At 35.7% G+C, this 16,310-nt stretch overlaps 1 protein-coding gene across 1 annotated transcript; it reads right to left on the bottom strand.

The window, feature by feature from the left end:
- Positions 1 to 5,180: 5,180 nt before the first annotated feature.
- On the bottom strand, positions 5,181 to 14,844 carry LOC134855089 (uncharacterized). The gene is made up of 11 exons (XM_063871472.1): positions 14,585 to 14,844; positions 14,087 to 14,207; positions 13,548 to 13,829; positions 12,589 to 12,643; positions 10,535 to 10,747; positions 10,044 to 10,215; positions 9,513 to 9,643; positions 8,191 to 8,448; positions 7,335 to 7,568; positions 6,598 to 6,828; positions 5,181 to 5,973 (listed from the first exon to the last, which is right to left on the bottom strand). Exons 1-11 carry the CDS (start codon positions 14,839 to 14,841, stop codon positions 5,699 to 5,701), a joined length of 2,229 nt encoding a protein of 742 aa, XP_063727542.1. The 5' UTR covers positions 14,842 to 14,844; the 3' UTR covers positions 5,181 to 5,698.
- Between the last annotated feature and the right edge of the window lie 1,466 nt (positions 14,845 to 16,310).

The raw sequence follows: 16,310 nt of genomic DNA, 5'->3' as shown, positions 1-16,310 counted from the left end.
TTTATTTGCGACTTGAAAAACTTTTATTTGCGACTTTAAACGTTGTATAAGACTATTACACTACCGAGGGTTGGTGTAATTATTGGAAGAAGTCGAGTTAGATATCTTATTAAAGCCCTGTAAGTAGTGATTCGAACGAAAAAAAATCAAAAAAAGCTTTGCCAATGTCGAGCGAGTTAAACGAGCGAGTACGTCTTATAACACGCATAGAATAGTCTATAACTTAAAATAAACTCTTGAAATTTAGTTTTACTCCAGTAAAATTAGTTTTGGAAGTTTCTTTTAGCGTCTTCTCCAGAATTTTTTTGTAAAATCTATACTTTGTTGCAAAAAACAGGAAAACATTTTTTTCATTTGTTTTATTGTTCTATTCAATTTTCAAGGAAACTGTTGTCGAATGTACCTAATAAAATTAAAATGGACTACGCTTAAGTTCTAGACTTTCGTTTAGATACTCTCTCATCACCTCACAAAAAAAAACGACACAATTTGAAAAAATAAACTGTTTTTTTTTTCATTATTGCGCTCAGAACTGTCTGTTATAAATGCACATCAATAGGCTATCCTTGTTGATTAAAATTTTGAAAGTAGCAACAATAATCTTGAAATTTTGAGTTTCCACTCAGTATTTAAGCAAAGTGCAAAGAATACTCTTTTTGAAAAGAAGATCCGGTGATAATCGGGGGTGAGACAAATTAAAGCTTGCAAGGCTCGGTGGTTTGAGATCTGGCATAATTCATGTTCGCTGCTTGAGGTTGATGCAAAAATTACAAGCCTCTAAATAAACCAAAAAGGGTATTAGTGAATTAAGGGTACATCGAACGATGTTTCTTTACCTCTTTGCTACAGGTTCTTAACCCGACAGAGGGCTATTTCAGCAGCGGCAAAGAGACCCTTCACTGATCATTATTTGGGAATACCTGAGACCAATAAATGACAATAAGTTAATTTATATGCGAACTTCAATTTTACAAAAAATCTGGTTTTGAACACCAGAAGCTTACGCAGAAAAACCAAACAAAAAAGGTCCGTATCGTGCTAGAAGCTTTCTTGAAAAAAAAATTGGAAAAACAAAAGGAATAAATTTTTCTTTATTGTAAAAATGAAGCGTTTTTTTAACAAGACATCGTCAAACCTGAAGCAATAGAGTTTAATAACAAAGCAAACACCCTATAAAAATGCGTGGATAAGAAAATATCTAAAGCAAGAAAGTAAGAAAACACTAAAGCAAGAACTAGAGCAAGATCATTTGAAAAAAAAAACTTAAATTTGATGAAAAAACAAACTGATGTTTTTATCCCGCTACACAGGGCTTAAAACTGTTAAATTGAGACCCATATAAAGGTATATAGTTTAAAGATATAGTTGACGATATAGTTTTAAAAATTTCAAATTTCTTTGAAATGCCTCATTACAAGACCTATCTACACAACCTACTTATTGTATACGCAAAAATTTGACCACACAGCCCAGCAAAAGAAGAAATTAAGCGGTTAAAACAAATCAACAGAAAATCAACAGATTGCAACAACTGTTTTAACAAAACGATGTTTTTTTCAATGTGTTATCTTTGAGGACCTAAACGTTTTTAGACCATTTGCAATGGCTTGAATTAACTGAATCACTTTTTAAAATGATGCTGCCAAACCATCCGATTTGAAATATAATTGAAGTTGAGCGTCAAATTCAATCAAGTGACAAATACATTCAATCGTTTTTCGTCTCGGGAAAAATCCAAAATTTTGTGTTTACCAGCTGTAACAGATGACGTGGAGGGGTTAAAAAGTCACAGACTTACAGAGTATTTTGAGCATCAAAGGTTAGCAGGGGACAAATTAATCATTATGATAGTAATGGGCGAACTCAATAGAATGTGTTTGTAGCATTATAACCCGGATTGACAATCCAGCAAAAAATGCCCCATCTCAGAACTTCTTACAAGATTAAAATGTAATTTCCCCTATTTTACAAATTTCTCATAGGTAAAGTTTTCAGATAGTAATTTTTTCCCAAAAAACAAGGAAAGTTAGAAACACGTAGAGCCGGTGATTGTACAAGTAGCACAGAATGTCACGACTGCGCTTATGAATGCAGGAAAAAAACTAGTTAGTCTTACTTTTCCTACTTTTCGGTTGTTTTCTTAGCTTGTGAGTGCAGAAAAAATTCGCCAAGAAGCTAATGAAATCAGTGGACAAAAGCACAATCAATGAAAATAACTGCAGAATAAGGAGATGGGAAATACGACGACTATATAGGAGACTGAAATTTGGGGCCTGAAAATCAGAAAAATCAGTGCGTTTTTTTAATCGGCACCCGACTTTTTTTACACTAAAATCACGACTGAAAAGGTTCAAAAATGATGCCACCCTAGCCCCCAACGAGCGTTCGTTGAGAAGGTAAAACCCCATAGTTTCTTCTCTTCGTATCGCTGAAGCGGTCGAACTAATATCAACAATTTTTTTGGATGAATTCTTGGTAATTTTTTGAGGTTTTTATAATAGTGAATTGCCAAATGTTTCTATATTTCAATACTAACTTGTCTTCGCAAAAAACGTTTACAGTCTGATTTATAGGTTTTCGCTATTTTCGCACTGGACTAAAAAAGCATTTTCACAGCAGAGGCAAAATGGAGCTTCGCATCACTTGCGATTTAAAAATGTATTCAGCAAATGAAAAGACGAATAATATATATTTTTTTAAATTAGCAAAAAAAAAGATAAAACTCCTGAAACAAAATTACCTGAACCATTAAAAATTCTTCGAAGAGCTTTCAAAATGCTACAAAGAAATCAAACCTTTCCGCGGGACCTAAGCTGACAAAAATTAGCAGACACGAAAGTGTAGAATATTCGAAAATTGTAAAAAAAAAAACGTGTTCACACCGCAAAAAAAAATGTGATGGTGATACAACTTAGAATTTTCAAACTTTAAAAAATTACACGACCTCAATCAATCTCTTTACTCTTTACGTTGAAAAATATACTAACTGTCAGTAAAAAGAACGATTTTTGATAAAACTTGAATTTTCCAAAAATTACATTATGAGGCCAAACTGAGCATTTTGTAAATTGTCTAGGGATTCCGCAACAAGGACGCTCCCTTTGTTCTTTCATTTCCTTTGATCGTTCTGACAAAATTTCAACATGTTCAAAGACGTCTCTGGAATCCAGGAACATACAGACACAAAATTGTGCGCCTATCCAGTGCACAATTTGGGCTCGTAATGTACTTTTCACCAGTTGTTTCTCATAGACAAATCAATCAAAATCAAAAACAGAACTATGAACAAGCGCGCGTGAAAACGGTGAACTTGCATATCGAAACTAGAGGCCCAGCTGAAAGCTGGAGAGACCTGTTTGATTATTTTAATATTGATTATTTTAAAACTGTTTTAAAATTTCAGGTTTCTCAAGTCGATAGCGCCCTTCCTAGGGAAAAAAAATGAAAGAGAAGCTTATGCATTCATTGGTAACGCTTTGGTAAAAAGTTTTCATGAGGGAACTTTTCAAGTCCTAAAAACCGAAAAATTGACTATTCCTAAGTGTATAGCTCTTCCCCTAGACAAATTAGGGACGAGCCGTTTGTGTAGGGGGGGGGTTCCTACAACCTGGTCTATCGATTAAACCCTTAATCCCAAATCTGGACGGGTAGTTTTGAGGAAATCGGAAAGATTTGAAAAAAGGCCAAAAAAGTCAAAAAAGTGACTTTTCCTAAGTCTATAGCTCTTCCCCTAGGCAAGTTAAGGACCAGCCGCTTGTGCGGGGGAGTTTCCTACAACCTGGTCTATCGATTAAACCCTTAATCCCAAATCTGAACGGGTAGTTTTTGAGGAAAATGGGAAAGATTTGAAAAAAGGCCAAAAAAGTGACTTTTCCTAAGTCTATAGCTCTTCCCCTAGGCAAGTTAAGGACCAGCCGCTTGTGCGGGGGAGTTTCCTATAACCTGGTCTATCGACTAAACCCTTAATTCCAAATCTGGATGGGTAGTTTTTGAGGAACTCGATAATTTCCGAAAAAATAGGCAAAAAAATCAAAAAAGTGACTTTTCCTAAGTCTATAGCTCTTCCCCTAAGCAAATTAGGGACCAGCCGCTTGTGCATGGGAGTTTCCTACAACCTGGTCTATCGATTAAAACCTTAATCCCAAATCTGGACGGGTTGTTTTTGAGGAAATCGAAAATTTCCGAAAAAATGGGCAAAAAGTGAAAAAAGTACCGAGTTGTGAAGCTTTTCTAAGACCGTAGGGGGTGGGGTAGGGTAAAAATTGCCCTAAATTTCATGCAGGCAGGTAGGTGAAACGCTACTGAATCCATTGGTACCACTTTTATGAGAATCTGACGGGTAGTTTTTTGGGAAAGCGAATTTTTCGAAAAAGCGTCTCAAAAAAAAAAAAAAAAAAAAAAACCAGATCTCATCTGGAAAAAAAAAACGTTTTCATAATACCTGTTTAATAAATCAAACAGGAACAAAAATTATACATTTATTAAAATTTTCATCAGGCTGGCTTCAGTCAACTAATTTTGCTGCAAAACGCACAAAAACGAACACAAAGATCTTTTCAAAGATTTTTTTTAGCTATTTAAAAAAAATTTCATTTTTTTCCTACAATTTTTGGGCTGAGAAAAAGCTCACTCACGCTTCAAAACAAAGTTTTTTAGCTGAAAATTTCATGGAATAGCTTTAAAATGTTTCGCCCTCTTCACTCAGTTGCTTTTCTCGCTAAAATTGGACTACTAATCAAAATCAATACCGGTTTTGCTCGACCCTTTTTTTCGAAGGAATCCCAATTTAAAGATATTCAATATGATGTATCACAGAACCCCATTTGACGAATATTTATGATACCTAATTTTGAGTGGAAAGAAAAAAAAACAACAGAATACTACGTTCCTCCCCATTCTCAGCGGCCGGAACATTAAAATACTTTTAAGCGCTTAAAAAGGTTGATTGCAATATTTTATTTCTGCTTTTGAACTATGAAAACGAAGTTCAGCTTCGGGAATTCACTTCAAAAAGGAGTTTCGATATTTCAAATACTATATGAGCAGAAACAAATGCTTAGAACTTCGCAAAAATCCACATATAGTTTAAAAGTCAAGACTTAATCGTCGGAGCATTACTTCATATGTTTCACTAAACTTTTCGGTGTATTCATCTGTTAGTAAACAACGTAATGAAAAAATATTTTTTGAAAAATTAATTTTAAGTGAGGAAATTTAACAATTTAAGAAGTTAGTAAAGCATTGATTTACAATATCAATTATGAGCGATCGTTAGATATAGGTAGTGTCTTTAAATTTCTGCAATACAAATTATGATCTAAATCTAGCTTAATTGTACATTTCAGTGACAAAAATACTGTTATCCCATGAAATCGTCAATGACAGTTTCAAATCAATTACTTTTATTGCACAAATAAAGGACAAATATGAGGCAAAAAACTTTTCCCATTCTTTTTTACAGGAAAATATAAACCAACAAACATTTAAGAATAGCATCATTTAAACTCGGTCGCTTGCACTTTTCATCTTTAAATTGTGAGTTTTAGGCATAAGAATCGACAAAACAAACAACCTCAATATAAAACTGCGTCTTTTATTCAAAAAAAATGTTCGAAAAAAGTTTGATACGCGCTTCATTTTTCTATTCTTTTCCTGAATCTTAGCTGTACAAAATCAAATTGTTCTTGTTTGTCTAAATTTACAATTCAGCCGAAATCATAGTACTGCTCGAATTAGCCGAGTGTAAACTAGACGAGTTAAAATTCATCGGTCTCCATTTTTTCGGCTCTTTAGTCGCTTGAAGTGACGATCTAAAGCCACCTCCTCTTTGATCAGCAAATCCTCTGCCTGCATTGGGTCCTGTTAGTCCTGGCATAGCAACACCGCCTTTTGGCGGCATAAACGGAATCGCAGATGGCGGCCGAGAACCCGCAGCACTCGGTGCATAACTCGAACCCGAATCATTATAACCACCTAAAACAAATCATTAAACAACTAAACCTTGAAACTTCCAGAATATCTAGATTGTCAAATGGTTCGTATACCGGAAAGTAAATATAAAAAACACCGTTTCTGAAAATAGTTTCACGTATACAGAAAAGTAAATACTAAAAAAACACATATTTTCTGATGAAATTTGTGTAATTTATTTTGATGTAACATATTATGTACACAGGAGAAATAAATTCTTCTTCTAATCAGATGCTGCTTAATTTGTGAACGCTAATAATTTTCAACTTAACAACTGTTTATGAAATATTAACATTATATTGAAACGAATATTAAAAATTAACATTATTGAATTAACTACTATTAAAAAAACATTATTGACAATAAAGAAACGAATAAAACTGAGTTAAACATCGAAGCTAGCTGAGGAATACGAGATATTTTGTTCCTTTTTAACACAAGTCGATCATTCGACCAGTTGACCTCAAGTCAAACCAGCGAACTAATCTCAACTTAGGGTTTAAAACAAAATTTATTTTCGATTGATTGGAATCTCAAGTCCTTGAGACAGCAAAACAATCCTGCCCTTAATTGCCTTGGGAATTTATCATTTTCAAAATTATCGGATAAAATGTGTTCAGTCCTCACCGCGTCCTGTCGTGTTATAACTGTTATTATAATCCATTCCTCCGTAATCATTGGTAGTTGTATTAATTGACGACTGAGACATGTTTAGGTTCCGATTTCCAGGACCTGCAGAAATCATAGTGGGCATCGGAGGGTTTATCACTCTTCGACGGTCGTTCAACATTGAGGCCTTGCTCATTGCTTCGGCCATGATTTGGGCGCCACTTTGCATTGTTGATTCCAGTGGGATACCTAAAACCACACAAAAAAATCACTGATTGAACTAAAATTTCTTCGTCATTAATTGATTAGTGTTAGGTGATGACGGTGAAGAACTTATTCATCCAAGCAAAACAAAAAATATAGACTTTCAGCACAACAGTTGAGAAAGAACAAGTGACGAGATCAGCTGACCTGCTATATGCCTACCCTTACTATTATTGATTGCTTACTTAGAGCCTAATATCATTTAAAAGGGCAATAAAACGACATCAATTACAATTGGTCAGATTCCAGCTTCAACTAAATAATAACTATTTTTCCCCGGCGATGCTAAAAAAAACTTCAGAGCTATGACCGTTCCACAAACTGAATTCTAAAGCCATTTTATAATGCAATCAGGCGCGGATCTTGTTTTATTTTTCAGGCTTTTTCAAGTCTTTCATTATTTTTTTGTTGAAGCGGAAAAGTGAAACATGATGTGAGCCTTAAAACTATCCTTTTTATGTCAAAAAAAATATTAATTAAATTTCCCTTACCGCCTGCGGCCGCCTCCCATGGCGATATCTGTTTAATCACACTTGTCATAGAGGGCAACCTCTCCGGTCTGGCCTGGTGCATTCTGCTCAGACTCTTCTCAAGGGAGTCCTCAGTCACTCTTCCTGACTTGATTGCCTCCACTATCCCGTAACTCTTCTCACGTCTGTTGGTCTCGTCAGTGACCCAACGAAGGGATTTCTCGTGACGTTTTTGAAACATCGAAGAGCCACGACCTATAATTAGAAGCAAAAAAATTGCACATACAAAATTATCTAAAAGGATACAAAATTATTTAAAAGGAGTAATTGACCTATTTCGGAAACCTTTTGTATGCAAACGCTAACTTTTCAGACAAAATTCACCCAAATTGCATGCGAAACTGACAATTTTTGCTCGTTTTAATTGCATCTGCCTGTCCAAACTTTTTGCAACTCAACTTGATGGATTAAGATTAGTCACTACAGTTTCACTAAATCGTAAAATATGGACCACGAATTCATTTTTGCAAAAAAAAACGAATTAAACGCTTGCATCATTTGCATGATTTTCAAATAAATCATTTTCTTTTCAATATCGATTGGAAAGCGACTGAGTACTGCACAAGAAAAAAATCGTTTTATTAGTTAAGTTCACATTCAAATTTTCATCGCTCCTCTGTTCAGCTCGTTTTCGAACACTTAAAACGGTAAACAGATGCGGATAACTTTTCTCATTTTTTGCAATTACATACAATGAAAACTATGTTCACAATTTTACCGCAAGAGTTGATCTTTTGAATGAGGTAAAAACAAATCTGATACTACAACACTTAATAGTTATCATTTTTTGGTATTCTTATTAAGTTATTATTCTCACCTCTCCCGCCTTTGAGATCTCTCACAATCATATTACACACATTGGGAGTCACAATATTGTGTTCACATGGTTCATCGTCCGACAAGTCCACGTCGAAGTTAGTCGCCCTCACAAACTTATGTTGCCCACTTTCTGGGTCGTAGACTGAGAACTGCTGTTGTTGGTTGTGTTTATTGTGACGCAGCCCTCTGGCGCAGTTCAAGAGATCCTCTGGATTCGGGGGCAGGGGGATGCCGGATTGAATCAAATCTCTAGCGACTAAAACAAATTAAGTGAATTACAGAACTTCGCTTCGCTAAACAAAAAAATTTAATCAATAGATAAAAAGTTTGGATAAGGTCATGCCATAATAATTTGAGGCTATAAGTAGAAACTACAATTATTTTGACAACGCGACTTTAAGAAACTCAGCAATGAGTCAAAATCTTCAATCAGGCTTTCGCTTCAACTTAAATGTTCAACTTTAATGAATTCTATGTTCAATTTCTCTTTCATGCTACTTTTAGAATTTTATGTCTAACTAGAAGCTTTCCAAATCTAAGTTAAAGAGACAGTAGGAAAAAACACAATTAACGCAAGAAAACAGAAAAAAAATGAGTTGAAAAAAAAATAAAAAGCTTTGAAGCTCTCTTAACTTGATAAAAATAACACAATTTGAGAAAACTGGATCGTGAGGTGAAGTTTTCTTTCCGCTGGGAATTGTGATAGTTAACACCCACTTTCGGAATCAAAAATAGATCACGTTTTTCATTACCTTTACACTTTTACTGTTCGTTATCGGAGTTCTCCTTCCTTTTAGGTAAATGAATTGAACTTTAAAAAAATCAGAATTCAAACCGCAAAAAAAAGTAATTTTGAGCCTGAAAAAATTTGAAGACTTCCTGAAAACTAAAAAAAATTATTGCGACCTATATAAGAGTCTGGAAGACACACAGATGCGAAGCTTCGCTTCGCAAAACCTAGCCAGAACACGGCAAAAAGCAGCTCTATAAAGTGCAAAAAAAAAGAAATAAGCCTCGAATTGGTAAAATGGATTCCATCAGCGACCTAGAGATTATGCATCACACGCACTAGCCAGGGACGATTAATTAATAACAAACACTAGCCACAAATAAAGCAGAGAACAGCTGCTATGAAATTACCAATGCTATATCGTGATTTTAGCAAAAGGGCACCAAATAAGTTAATACTTTCCTTTTTCAATGAAAACTTTTATTTGCTTTTAGGTTAGAAAAAACAAGGTTCGTAGTAACACACTACGCTGACCGCAGTGTAATCATAAAACTGCATAAAGACTGCAAAACACCATTATTTGTACTCACTTCTCTCCATTTTGTGTTCCATCGCTTTCTCTCTCAGATCGTCCAGAGTGGAGGGCACATTGGCGTACTCCTTCTGGGGCCCCTCATTTCTACCATAGCCCTCGTACGTGTACTGGGCCGCACGCTCTTGTCTAAAACCACAATGCAGTTAAAGAAAAAGCCGTCAAAATGTCCTCAATTTTCGCCAAATTTGAATATTTACAAGTAATCGAAATGATATTATAACGAAGAGACAGATGCCATGTTAATAAAATCGAAAAAAAAATGTAAAGGTTCTCTGAAATTTTTTTTGAAAAAATAAATAATTCTAGCTACATCTGGAATCGATCCTCAACTCACTGCTCATAATTACTGGGCCGAAAAAACTGCGCGCTCACATGGATCTGTACTTATGATCAAAAAACTGTTTTTTAAATACCGGAAAAGTTTGATTCGCTCTAAATAGCCAACCTCCGCTTAAGTGACAAAAAAAATTATTACCTTTCGAATTTCAAAATTATTCCGCAAAATTTGAATAGCACTCTTTCAAACCTCCTTCTGAACATCCTGCCTCCTTTCGCCTCCACATTCCGTGGATCAAACAGCGACTGAGACACCAGCTGGGCCATCTTGCGTACCTGCTCCGACGAGGGAATCAGATCCTTAGCATAAACGCCCACCTGCCATGATTTATGGTCGGGTCGCTCAAGGGTGGGGGCTTCATCTGGAAAATCATAATTCTTATATTCAACTGAAACATCGTGAAACTTTATATACCCTGATAATCACTTAATTATTTGAAAACCTAATATAATAGTTATTAGTAAACTATCGTTCAAAAAATACATTGTATATTTAAAAAATTACAGCAGAAAAAAAGGTTTAGACCATTCAGAGAGGTAACTTCATTTATATCAAAACCATCCATTCTGTGGTTTATTGTGACATGATAATTTCAGACATGATCGATATAATAACTTCAGAAATTAATTTCAGACACAATCATCTAAAATCAAGACTATCTTGTGGCAACTACAACTCACCCCGCATGGACTTAATAGGCTGCCAATGACTGGCACTGACTTGCAATGGTCTCGTCACATCCAGAGAAGTCACACTTGACCTCCTGCTTCCCATGAGAGAATTACCCCCCATTATACTCCCCCCTCCCATCACACTCATTGGACGCGAGGGTGGGTTGAAGTTCGACGAGAGTGGTGGGTTGCTGGGCGGTGGTGCTGCATTAGGAACGAACACTAAAAAAGATTCACCTGTCGTTATCATTCATTAACAATTTTACATTTTTGTTCCGACCATTTGAAAAATGGGGAGGAACTTTGTATTCGGATGTTTTCCTTTTTTTGCTATTGTACAAACGTTTTCATGCAGCTTTTAAATTTCTAGCTTTCTTGATTTGTTATTATGCACATCTGTAACACAGTTAAGATTGATCGTGAGCATGTTAGACAATTTGTTTTCAGGCCTTTTAACTTCGACTAAGCAGTGAAATATTTAGCTGAGCCAAGACGCAATATTCAAGATGACCGAACGAAAGAACTGTCTCGGAATCTTCGTAGTGCTAATTTTAAATTGACCTCGGCGCTCATATTTTTAGAAGGTCAAATTAGAACGTAATTTATGAAAGGCATGACCTTGAAAATAATGTCACACATGGTTCTAATTTCTACACTGAAGTCAAAACTAACACTCAAATATTCAGCAGTTTGTCCGGAGATCCTAATTCAAATTCCACAGCGAGCATGGTTTGGCTAAACTTAACATACCAACAATATAATATTACCGAGAATTCCGTGTCTACAGAACAACAGTGCATTAAGTACTGACTGCATATGAATATTTACATGTTATAAGTTAAGGCAAGTTAAAGAACATTTTATTTAGAAGCCATTACATAATATCTGCAGGTACTTTGAAGCATGCATTTCATTAAACCCAGCAGTTATGTTGAAACCTTCCGCTCGAAAGTTTATGCCTATGAATTTAGCCGGCAACACAAAACACTTACTGCGACGCCTCAAACCAAATACGAGACATTAGTAAAATTCGATATTTAGAACGACGGTTCCAGTAGCCGAAAAGGTTTTTTCGTCACTGAAGCATAAAATAACATGAACAAATCTTCGTTGTAATTGAACACAATTGGGCAAGTTCAGAGCCTATACTTTAAATTCCAAGCCTGTTTGGAAGACAAATCCAGGCTGGTTGCAGATACGAAGGTTACAGTTTCGTCCATTTTTGACAAATACAACAAAAATCAGTTAAATCCTTTGAAGTCATTTCCAAATGCAGCAACTTTACAACTTCCTCGATAAATTCTCAAGATATTTCACGGTCCGGAATCCATTTGTTAATCTCAATTCAATTCAAGTTATATCGTTGCCAGTCAACAGAAATAAAATGACATGACTATGATTAAATCCGGAACCAGAATGTTTACCCGTCTACGGCAAAACTTCTACATAAATTGAAGCCTCAAAGACATCGAATTGTATCGTATTATTAAACTTCAAAATTCAAGTATATTTATTTAAAGAAACAAACTCTTCGATCAAAATTTTACAAATCTTATTTTTCCCCTTGACTAAGTAGTCGATGTTTTCGTATTTTGTCTCGAAAAACTTCCTCTCCTTAGTTTAACTCAGAATCAACAGATTTGGGCTCTAAAATTTGGTTCGAATATTAGCCTGAAGCAAACAAACCTTTAAACATAATCAAACTAAATATTAAAATTATCTGCTCAGAATAGTTCAACATCCAATAGCAGTCTGGCATGGTTATAGAAACCGGGGGCTTTTCTAATGCGCGAAAACTCTCAACCAATCAAAGCCCTTTAAACTGTCTTAAGCTAGCTGATTTAATTGGGTATTTTTTTAATTTTGAATAATAAAATCTGATTTGCTGAAAACATTTTCGCGCATTCGGTACTTCGTGCATGAGGGACTTCTCAGGTGAAACCTTAAAAATCAATACACAAATACCGTTAATTGATAGGTTGCCATTACGTTATTATGATCACGCTTTCGTTATGTAATGAACTGTTACGTCACACCGCATTCGGTTGTTCACATTTCGGTACCTGGTTGGTATGACATTGAACTTTCAATGTTGCCTCGAGGGGTGATTCGATTTCGCTGAAGAATAATTAATTAAATTGTCCAGTCATAGTTTTCCTACGTCAGAACTACGTCGAAAACTCAGGATTTGAACAGAAGATGAACAGATTTGAACAGCATAATTTAGATAAGAGTCTTCAGCATTCTTCAATTTTTTTTGCACAACTAATGTCAATTTTTACGACCGCAATATAGCAAAACAGTGTGTCATTATTGGTATTTTTGTTGACTTTGTATAGTTAATGCCAATGTCGGAGACCTTGGGCATTTAAATCGGTCAAAAATGGGAACTTTCAAGTTAACTAGATTTTTGACATGGCTTTCCGGGTGAACAGAACGTCAAACAGAGCAGATTTAGGTGAATAACGACTTTTTGACCAAAAAAACTATTTTGGGATCAACTAAGTAAACATCAACAATAGACAATAGCAAAATTATAGAACAGACAAAATTAATTAAAAGAACAGTCCGCCAATTTGGAACAACATTTGAATGCTATCTTTCATTTTCAAACCTTCAGATATCATTTCAGTTTGAAAAACTAGCATTTGCATGAAAAAGTTTCCTAAAATTTGCTCTATTTTATTTAATTCTGTCGGTTCATCTGTCTTCAATAAGTCTCTTGAAAAATATTCGTTTTTTTTGTATTCGAAAACTTCTTTTTTTAATTTCCAAAATAAATAGCAAAAAGTATGAACATAATTAGTTGAAAAGAGCTAACTGTCCATTTTGAGCAATTTTTACATGCAAATTTGAATTTATAAAGACTTTGAGAAATATTTTCTGTCTGAAAAATTATCATTTGCATGCAGAACTTATCTAAATAGATCGTTTATTCTTTTAAACTAATCTTTCCAACTTTTTGCCCAGTCCAACTTTTTGAAACTCTCTAAATACAAAATACCCCGTTGAAAAAACAAACCTGTCGGTTGGACGTGTAAAACGACACCGTCACAGGTTGCGTAGAAATCGAACTCAACGTCTGATTCTTAGCAGGCGGGTTCGAATAACTCCTCGTATTTGCATTCACGTGGTGGTACATTGTATTCACGCTGTTTTGAGCAGGGGCGGGGGTGTATTGGTTGAGGGATGTTTGACTTGAGAACATCATTTTGCGTCTGTGTGAGTTGTCGAGAAAAGACCCCCCGCTGGAGCTGGGATAGGATCCTCCGCCGTTGTTGCCCCCAATTGTCGACAGATCCGGCTGGAATATGAAAGTTATTATCAAATCATACCAGATGAACAAAATCATACCATTTGAAGTACAAGTACTTATCTTCAAAATTGTCCAAAAGTTTTGGTAATACGGATTGCAATAATGATCTAAATTTTAGCGATTTTGAAAAAATGTTACAAATAAGAGGCACAAAAAAGGATGCCAAAAACAGCCTTTTCTTTAAAAAGTTGAGACAGTTTTTGGGAGCTCTTTTCAACTGAGCTTCAAGTGGGGAAATAGCTTACCTTCGAATATCTTTTCCAGGTGGCATATGGATTGGTGGAGTAGAGAGTAGGTCCCCCTCCCTTGTCGAAGTTACTAGACCTCGTTATTGTCCTCTGGAAGTCCACGTTTCCTTGCCGGTCACTGAATCGAAAGACATTTTCATGAGCGAAAATTGACTATTTATAAACTGGTTTTAAGTTTTCACGCCAAAAATTACTCGATAACAGATACTTTGTTCTTTTGACAACATTTTTATTGTGCATAGTATAGCAAGACACCGGATTTGACTCTCTTAATTTAAACAGTCTTTGAAAATTTAAGCAGGCAAGAGTAACTATTGCCAGCAAACGTTGGAGTAGTGCATGCACAAGTCTCGAAAACATATCCTCTTTTTTGTTATATATCCTGGTCTCAAAAAAATCATATACATGCATCAGAAGCTTTTATCAATTCACTTGATTTGAAATAAGAAAACTTCGAAGCATTTCGACTAAAAAACGGATAACTCTCAAATGTACCTGAAATACTCTTGGTTCACACTCTCCGACCTTGGCTGATGGCCCATAGTCTGATACATTCTCTGGTTACTCCCATCATTCACCATTCCACCATTGTACCTAGGAGGCTCATTGTTGCTTTCCATAGACGATAGGTTCGAATTGGATGCCCTCCATATATGGGTGGTGCTTCCACTGAAGGACTGTCGGCCTCTGCTCAAGTTCTGAGTGGAGCCGTAGCCTGCAGGCGAAGCGTTGTAATAGTTGTATGGTCGCATTTTGGATCTTAAAACACCAATTGCAAGCAAACTTACATATTCTCAACACAGGCGAAGCTGCACTTAGCTAACACTAGCCAGAACACGACAAAAACGCAGACCTATCAAGTGGAATAAGAAGCAAATAAGAAACTGCTGTTTGAAACAAATAACTTTTTCCGGTTCAATTAATGCATTAAAAATGAATCAAATGTGTTAAATAAATTATTACTAATCAAATGTCCAAGTATATATGCCATTATACTGCTATAGCAGCCTACCGATTCAAAAGTGTCACCATGAGTAGCACTTTTAGTTCCGAATTAGGTTCGAAAAAAAAAGTTCGTGGAAAAACACTTCGCTTCGCAAGCTCGCAAGCTCGCAAGTATAAATAAAAATATTAACCGCAGCAATATTTTTAAATGATGACGAGTTTTTAGTTATTATCAACATGATTAATGCCTTTTCGAAGTTGTCACCGAATTTTTCAGTTATTTTTGGAAATAAATTGAACACAATAGCCCGGCAAGGCTCTAACTTGCTTGCTATAATCAAAAACAAGCGGAACTGCTTACTCCCCCAAGTAGTACAGAATGTTCTTGTAGCAATCATGAAACTGGTTCTTCTAGCTCCTGTACCAATTGGTGGCGGTCTGATGGTAATAAATACTGAACCTATATAAACTGATCATAGCATTTAGAGACAAAGTGAGTTAGGACCGAGTTGGTTAACTCATAGAGTAATTTCGGATAGGGTACACCGTCTGCTCGTCACGCTATCTTATTTTCGGCCGGATAGATTCGTGCAACTTCTTAGTCTAATACCGATCCTAATCTTACTCTTATACTATCTAGTCTCAGGTTGTTTAACTAGTCTCTGCTAGGCTCAATAGATCTAGGGTATACTGGTTTATTGCGGCTGCTGAAGTGCTCGGGAGAGTCCAACTAATTTCTAAGTTAAATTCAAATCTCTCTGGTGCTGAAATTACAAGTAACTTCAGCACTTACAAATAAGTGGGTTGTTAGTTAGATGGATCATGATTGGTTAATATTAAATACTTTACATTGGTAAAATATCTAAATTATCCAATCATAAAATGTAGTTTAGATCAGGTTCCACCCATCCGGGTTTTACAGAGTTTTTTAGAATAGTTCTTCTGCAATTCGAAGGATGGATGATGGACGTTGGTGTTTGGCGAACATCTTATTTCTTCGGTTTCTTCTTTGTTAAAGAAGTTCCAGGAAGCTGGAGTTAGAGACATAAGACGTTGTGTCTTCTAGTGACAACGACTAAGTCTTTGCAACAAACTCAAATCTGATTTCAGAATGGTTTGCTATGTCAGGTTTTTCTGTTCTGCGTGGAGAACTTCTTTTGTGTCTGATCTAATTTGGGAATGGCGTGGAGATTGTGCGTGGAGGGGATGCCTGGTTACTCGGATCTGTACGTATACTTGAGCATCGAGGTGGTCATTGGTCTAGTTCAATGAAGTC

Source organism: Symsagittifera roscoffensis, chromosome 10 (genome assembly GCF_963678635.1).
Source record: "Symsagittifera roscoffensis chromosome 10, txSymRosc1.1, whole genome shotgun sequence".
Classification (NCBI taxonomy): Eukaryota; Metazoa; Xenacoelomorpha; order Acoela; family Convolutidae; genus Symsagittifera; species Symsagittifera roscoffensis.
This window is presented reverse-complemented; position numbering and strand designations above follow the sequence as displayed.

What these genes read in the sequence shown, in the direction of transcription:
- LOC134855089 (XM_063871472.1), bottom strand. Translation starts at nt 14,841, where the DNA reads ATGCGACCATACAACTATTACAACGCTTCGCCTGCAGGCTACGGCTCC. An exon ending in CCTGGAAAAGATATTCGAAG is followed by an intron (nt 13,830 to 14,086) that starts GTAAGCTATTTC and finishes TTCATATTCCAG; the next exon opens with CCGGATCTGTCGACAATTGG. An exon ending in GGAACACAAAATGGAGAGAA is followed by an intron (nt 8,449 to 9,512) that starts GTGAGTACAAAT and finishes AATTTGTTTTAG; the next exon opens with TCGCTAGAGATTTGATTCAA.